This window comes from Antedon bifida, chromosome 5 (genome assembly GCF_963402885.1).
Source record: "Antedon bifida chromosome 5, ecAntBifi1.1, whole genome shotgun sequence".
Taxonomy (NCBI): domain Eukaryota; kingdom Metazoa; phylum Echinodermata; class Crinoidea; order Comatulida; family Antedonidae; genus Antedon; species Antedon bifida.
This window is the reverse complement of record NC_136230.1, coordinates 5,374,012-5,382,208: the sequence shown is the minus strand read 5'-3', so window position 1 is coordinate 5,382,208 and position 8,197 is coordinate 5,374,012. Positions and strand designations below refer to the sequence as shown.

At 36.1% G+C, this 8,197-nt stretch overlaps 1 protein-coding gene across 1 annotated transcript; it reads left to right on the top strand.

Annotated features, from left to right (window-relative positions):
- The first annotated feature begins 2,253 nt into the window (after nt 1-2,253).
- LOC144842577 (cholinesterase-like) lies at nt 2,254-6,830 on the top strand. Its single transcript, XM_078699031.1, has 2 exons — nt 2,254-3,871; nt 5,077-6,830. Exons 1-2 carry the CDS (start codon nt 2,385-2,387, stop codon nt 5,765-5,767), a joined length of 2,178 nt encoding a protein of 725 aa, XP_078555157.1. The 5' UTR covers nt 2,254-2,384; the 3' UTR covers nt 5,768-6,830.
- Nucleotides 6,831-8,197: the final 1,367 nt, after the last annotated feature.

Here is an 8,197-nt window from a genome sequence, read left to right as displayed (position 1 = left end):
AACTACTGTATAAGCCTATATTTTAAGCAGCAGGGAAGAGTGAAATTTTATTCTTCCACGATTTTAAGATATTTTTTAATACGTCGATAATAAAATTGCGCCTCATTAATTTTGTGGGAAAGTGTTTCCTTAATAGAAATTTTCCCTGAATAGGGGTTGTAGTTAATGTTAAAATTACTTTTCACAATCTATTGAGGTAACATGTGCAGAACATGTTATATGATTCTGCGCATTCCACATTATGATAGAGTAACTAGTTATTAAAAAAAATAAAAGGGTCTAAATTTGGCAAAATTTCTAAAAATGGCAAAATAGTAAAATAACATGCGCAGAACATATTATGTGATTCTGCGCATGTCAATTTATAGTATACTGTAGGAACCAGTTATGTAAGGGTCAAAATTTAGTGATTTTTTGAAATTTTTTCGAAAAATTTCGAAATATCGACTTTTCACAATCTATTGAGGTAACATGCGCAGAACATGATTCTGCGCATGCCACATAATGATATAGTAGCTAGTTATGTCAACAAATAAAAGGGTTGAAATCTGGCCATTTCTCGAAAATGTCTCTGTACTATAGTACAGGGATTTTTTTCGAAAAATGGCAAAATATCGACTTTTCACAATCTATTGAGGTAACATGCGCAGAACATGATGTGTGATTATGCGCATGCAACATTTTGATATAGTAACCAGTTATGTCAAAAAATAAAAGGATTGAAATCTGGCCATTTTTCGAACATTTCTCTGTACTATAATAGTATAGGGATTTTTTCGAAAAATGGCAAAAAATCGCCTTTTCACAATCTATTGAGGTAACATGCGCAGAACATGTTATGTGATTCTGCGCATGCCACATTATGATATAGTAACCAGTTATGTCAACAAATAAAAGGGTCAAAATTTGACACTTTTTCGAAAATTTCTCTGTACTATAGTACAGGGATTTTTTCGAAAAATGTCAAAATATCGACTTTTCACAATCTATTGAGGTAACATGCGCAGAACATGTTATGTGATTCTGCGCATGCCACATTATGATATAGTAACCAGTTATGTCAACAAATAAAAGGGTCAACATTTTTTTCGAAAATTTTCCTGTACTATAGTACAGGGATTTTTTTCGAAAAATTGCAAAATATCGACTTTTCACAATCGATTGAGGTAACATGCGCAGAACATGTTATGTGATTCTGCGCATGCCATATTATGATAGTAACCAGTTATGTCAAAAAATAAAAGGGTTGAAATCTGCCCATTTTTCGAACATTTCTCTGTACTATAGTACAGAGATTTTTTCGAAAAATGTCAAAATATCGACTTTTCATAATCTATTGAGGTAACATGCGCAGAACATGATAGTTGATTCTGCGCATGCAACACACACATATATATATATATATATATTATAGTAGCTAAGTTATTTCACCAAATAAAAAGGTCTAAATTTGACCATTTTTCGAAAAATGTTCCTGTACTATAATAGTACAGGGATTTTATTGCAAATCGACATTGAGGTAACATGCGCAGAACAAAATATGTCGAAAACTAAAAGGGTTAAAATTTGGCCATTTTTACCATTCAACTAAGTCGCTGTTCTCAGTCAGGACAAATTAAAGAACAGGTTTTGAATGCTTTTACAAAAGATGACCATTTCCCAGAAGACAGTGAAATAAATTACGTCCTATCTGTTCATGACGCGTAACTATATTCACTACATCCATTTCTAGATTTCTAAACTACTAATACTATGTTCCAACAAATCACACTAGCTGTTACCCGTTGACCCGATTTGGCTACAAGCAATGTTTTAGCATGGAGCTACTAACAAACTCAATAATAAAATATTTGTCATTTATAATTTGAGGAACACAAGAAATGATGACATATGAACAATAATATGTAAAATATTTGTCATTTATAATTTGAGGAACACAAGAAATGATGACATATGAACAATAATATGTAAAATATTTGTCATTTATAATTTGAGGAACACAAGAAATTATAATATATGAATAGTAATATGTAAAATATTTGTCATAATTTAACACACGAAGTGATGACATATCGACAATAATATGTAAAACATTTGTCATTCATAAAACACCGTTATGGTTGAGCAAATTCTTGTCCACATTGTATTGTTAACAAAACTTTAGTTTCTATTCCATTTCACGGTTTAAAGCAAACTTGACGGCCTATTGTACGTACTTTGCAAGCTATTATTCTCGGCTTTTTATTGAAAGCAATGAAGCCTGATTAACTCGGTATCAGGCAGTAGAATGACCCGATAGTTCGCTAGTCCAACCGCACCCCTGTGTGAGTGGAGTGTTTAAGATTTGTGCTTTGGAGTAATAGAAGGTCCCACACACTTATATCATGTTGCTGGTAATAGTCTCAGCTATGTTGTTGCTAACACCGCGTGTTTTAGGAGTACAAGCAGTATTCAAGCCGGGCCTAGGAACCATCAACGGTATGACCGAATGGTATAACATTGGGAATAACACGTTTGCAGAAGTCGATGTCTTTAAGGGTGTACCATATGCCAGCGGACAGCGTTTTCAGTATGCCCAGCCTAACACAGTTGAAGATGATCAAGTCTTCAATGCTATGGAATTTGGATACTCTTGTCCACAGGAGTGCAAGAGTATAAAAGAACCAGCGCAAGAAGGTTATTTTGGAGATACGTTTGGCCTTTATGAAAATACCAGTGAAGACTGTTTAACGTTGAATATTTATAGACCTGCTAATTTGACCGGAACATATCCCGTACTGATTTGGATACATGGAGGTGCATTTATATCTGGTGCTGGGTCTGACTACGATGGAGGTACTCTATCTGCTTACGCGGATGTTGTTGTAGTAACGATCAACTACCGTCTGGGGGCATTTGGATTCTTAAGTTTAGGTGATGACACTCCAGTAAATATGGGTCTTGATGATCAATCCCTGGCAATCAAATGGGTTTATGATAACATTGCTGCTTTTGGTGGTGACGAAAAAAAGATCACATTAGCGGGGTCGGGTGCAGGCGCTGAAAGTATCACCTACCATATGCTTAAAAGCCAAGAGAAAGCATACTTTCAACGGGTTATTGCTTTTAGTGGTGTGATATCCGATGATAAGATTATAGAGAATCCTTCCGAAGTGGCGGAATACTTTATTTCTAAAGTCTGTCCACCACCAGCTGATGACGATGATGACGAAGAGGAGAAGGAACTCAGTTTAGATTGTTTAAAAGAGTTGACTTTTGAAGAAATTCTACGGGGACCAGTTATTGATGAAGGTGATATTCTTGCATATTTTGGACCAACTGCAGACGAGGAGAAAGCAACTGTTAGTGATCTTCTGGTGACGTCAAATCAGAAAGAATTTGATCTTTTGATAGGTGTTACGGAAAATGACGCATCCGTTTATGTTGATTACTTGAAAGACGTAGGAGAAATTGATGATGGCGTGTCAGAAACCGTTTTCTCTGGAATTCAATCGACAATTTCTAGCTTCTATGGCAGCGCTGCTGAACTCATATCACTCCTAATATCAAACACTTACACGGACTGGTACGATCCTGATAGCGATGTCTCCAGACTTGATGAATTGGAGGATCTCTTAAACGACTGGTTTTACGTCAAACCAGCGACGGAACTGAACAGAGCAAGAACAGTAGAAGGTTCAAGAAAGACTTTTTATATGGTGTTTGATCACAAGACAACCTCGTCAGAGTCTTCAGAAGCAGCTAATAGTGAAATGGTTCCCTACGTCTTCGGAAATCCATTACAAGCTGGTATTGGAGATTTGTTCACAGATGGAGAGAGACTACTTAGTTACAAAATGATGGATTATGTCAAGAACTTCATGTATTTCAAGTAAGAATAGATTTAATTATTTTCAATTATATAAAAATATATACGATTCTAACAGGTATGTGAACCAAAGGCTATAGGGCCTAGGCCAAACTTTTCTAAATTTTAAATTTTTCTTACGTGTTTAAATTACTTTATATAGCACGTTTATATTTCGCATGTTGTTAATTGTTTCTTGTCAAATGTTCTGAATACTTCTTTCTATGTCAACTTCATCAGAGTTTACGCAATGTAATACAAAATAAAAATAAGCTTTTAAACCGTGCGATATAATGACATTACACTTTCTATCTAAAACACATGGATAGTATTAACATTATAAATAAATAATGTTTTAATAATTTATAAAAGATACAACAATTACATCATAAACAGATGTCTGTCGGCATACGAGTCAGATTGATAAAAAGATGTTAAAAACGTTCAATGAAATGTTTAAAAATTACTTGAATATGATTAATGAATTTGGGGGTGTAGACTAACAATGAAAATACAGGCTACTGAATATAGAATACACAGTTGACTTGCTTTTACCTGGATTAACCGATAGCTAAAATTACAACAACCTCTCCTAATGGCAATTTGGCAATTCTATAGAATCACTTAACAAAAGATTTTATTGTAATTTTGTAACCTATTTATTCATAGTTATTTATGAATGCGTGCCCATTGATAACTATCTACCCAGGTTCTATTGTTACGCTCCCACGAACAATACATAAGCCCTACTTGAATATGACACAGCACGGAAGTTAATGGTGCAATTGAAATCTAACATAAGTCACCTCCGTTTGCGGTAAAGTTAATATAACTTGGAATTTATTCCAATACACACAATAGACCAAAAATAAAAATGGTTTTTTTTTTTTTTCTGTTTTTAAGCAATAAATATTTCCACTTGTTTTGTCCAAATTTTAAATTATGTGTGTACACAACACAAAATTAGTCTAAATTTCTCTCTGTGGTAAGGTTGATTTCAATATAAATTAGAATACATAGTATATCCATTTTTAATATGATCAAATTCTTGATGATTGTTGCTTTTTACGCACTAGATGAGTCCACGATTTTGTTTTGGCGCTCAAAATGGGTCTAGTTTTTAAAACTATCTGTTTATATTTCTTCGTCAAAGGTTGTCAATAGTAAGTGGTACATAATACTGTCTTTGAAGTATATAAAATGTTGTTTGTTTTTTTAAATATTTTTAGTAACCCATCTTATGGATTAGAAGAGGATTGGGAGCCGTATACTGATGATGAGGAGTACCTTGAAATTTCAGTCGATAACATTGAAAATAATAAAAGATATCGAGCGGAAAACATGGCTGTATGGCTTGACACTATTCCAAGTTTGATAGAAAACCAAGAAAAGGTGATTGAGGAAGCGAGGTATGTCGATGTTTTAGGGTCGACGTTAAGTATCGACGAAGCCGAAGATGTTATTGTTGGTCTTGTGTTTGCTCTCATCGGTTTAGTGGCTCTTGCGTTAATTATTGCTACGATAATGCTAGCGTTACGAAATAAGAACTCCGTCGTTTACGACATGGAAAACAATGATGGTAAAAACGAAATACCCGATCCACCGATTTACACCCCTCCATCGACGCTACAGAAACCCACCGCAGCACTTATGGCAACACCAGCAATGGAAGAGACGCCTACTATTGAAAATCACAATGCGGATCCACTCCCGAATTATGAGGAACATATCTACGATAACCAGCCGGTGATGGCGGAGATGCATCAGGTACCGCCAGAAGACGACATCACAACTCCGCGTCCGGTATCGTTTTCTACTTTCTCAGGAACGGATTCAGGAGTTAACGACGACGACGAACAAGAACGACCAGACAGTGCGCTGGCTGCTCTTGATAATGCAGCGTACGAAGATTCACCTTAATGAAATCGCGTCTATATTAAACTAAAGGCAATCTAACAACAGGACACTGAGCTCGCCTTGCCAAGATAGAAACTCGTAACAGTCCTTTGATATTATGTCTGGCTGCGACAAATACCAATAGTACTGTATTACAGTATGTACATATTCTCCGCGGCGCGTAGTGTTTTTACGGGGTGGAACTGATCTTATCGGAGCCACAGATAAACCCTTTGATCTCCGGAGCTCAGCATCCTGTTGTTAGATTTCCTTGATTAAACTGTAGGACAGCTCATTTGTCAAAGAAGCCAGCATAAACTGTGTCCATGATTACGACACACTGGATGTAGATAAATCAAACTCATGTTAACGTAACATCTTCATCTTGCCAAATATTATTCCGGAACACCGAACCCCGGGGGCGGGGGTATTTTGCCATGAAACTACAAGGGAAACTATACCGTATATTGTACCACTGTACGGACAACACCTATTACGAGGACATTTTGTTAGGTCCTAATGGGGTTATAATATATTCAATGATGACGACACGCCTTTGGATGTAGATATCAATCAAAGGCAATCCAATTATTATACTATTATTTATCTATTTATCGTAGATTGTTATCGTTCTTGTGTGAATGAGCCTTTAAACATTCGTCAATTCAACGTCTAGACGATATGATTCTAAAAGAAATGAAATTGGGGGTATATCATAATTTCGATGTCGATAAACAGGTAATAGGCTTATCTGAGCCCTCTTATTTGAGGGGCTCAAATGAGAGCCATAAACTGGGTTCGCGCAACCATTTTAAAATATTGACTTACCTCTTATCCGGGCCTACAGTATTATCGAATAGTACGTAACGTAACAACCAATAATTAGACGAAATAAAGCGGGTACTACCATTGAATTTACATTTTAGTCTAGGTAAAATATTTATTATTTCTTTTTTTCAATAGTCAATACGCAGCAAATAGTTAATATTACTAATATTAGGCCTATAAATAATTATTTTTTATACTTGTATATTTTTATAAAAGGGCATGGCGGATGAATTTGTAATAATTATAATCTCAAAGTTAATTTGTTCTCGGTATTTTTGTTTTATTATAATACTTTGGGTTTCAAAATCATGCAGGTAAATAATAGCCGTTTGGGGTGGGGTTATAGCGTGCAGGCCACCAGAGGGAGTACGGCGTTGAACGATGTAGGCCTACAACAGTACAATATCTACAGATCTATACTGTATACTATCTATAATGTAATTTGGCGAACCATAGAGATATTATTTCTATGTGCGAACTATATGATCCGTAGGAAAAGGAGGATAGAGGAGAGGGGCGGGCGTAGTGTTGAGGGAAGGGCGCCCGGAACAATCAACTCTATCGGAAAACTTAACGACACACATACTTGTACTTAACTTATGTATATGTCTATAAACATAGGCCTACATACATGGGTGTATATAACCACCTAGGCAGGTGCGGATCAAGGGTACCCTAGACCCTGATATTGCCCAGGTGAATATGATGCTTTGGGCGGGGGACTGACAGGATGGTGTTTACGTAAACAAGCATATATACCAACGATTTACAATTATCAATCGTTTCAGAATTGCTTTGACACGGTAGTACAGTATTTAATTACTAATACTAGATGGTAACGCGAGCGAAACAAACGAAACGATACTTTTCACTTGAATTGTCTTCAATTATTCAACACATATCGTGTAACAGAACAATGCGCTGAGAATTGAAATAACTTCGATACAGTCATTAGGTCAATGTATACAAATAATTTATCATGAATAGTTCAGAATGCGTGACTTTGGTTTCTCTTTTTATGCCCTCTGGCATGATCATACAAAACGGTACAATAAAATGCGAAAGATACCATAAACACATGAGCGGAAACGGGGCGGAAACATAAAAACCAAACTTCAACACATTATGATCTGTATACTTTATACGTCCTTAAAAAAACGCTATAGAGGATGCGATTAACCTGATAGTAAATACATATTGCGATTTCACTTAATTTTAACATATTCATACCAATATTGTTCGAAAGTGGATTAGCACTGCTGAATTGCGACACATTCCGATGTTTATCGGGATTCCGATGTTTATCGGGGTTCCGATGTTTATCGGGGTTCCAATGTTTATCGGGGAGGGGAGTGGGGGATGTGTTCAGGGGGATGTGTTCAGGGGGGGATGTGTTCAGAAGGATTGGGGTTGTGAAAGGAATGAGGTGACTTACTTTTATTCAACATTTAATGGTCTAAACAAATGCGAAATTATCATATATAATGCGACATTTATATAGCGCTATTTCGTGTAGGTCAGAGCGCTGTGGACTTCGTTTACACCTTTTCAACAACATTTTTCTCCCCTAAGAGGGGGCCTAAGGGTCCCATCGTGTCACCGGTAGCCAACTACGGCGCAATTACG

Coding starts and splice junctions, on each gene's coding strand:
- LOC144842577 (XM_078699031.1), top strand. CDS start 2,385: ATGTTGCTGGTAATAGTCTCAGCTATGTTGTTGCTAACACCGCGTGTT. Junction 3,872..5,076: donor AAGAACTTCATGTATTTCAA/GTAAGAATAGAT, acceptor AAATATTTTTAG/TAACCCATCTTATGGATTAG.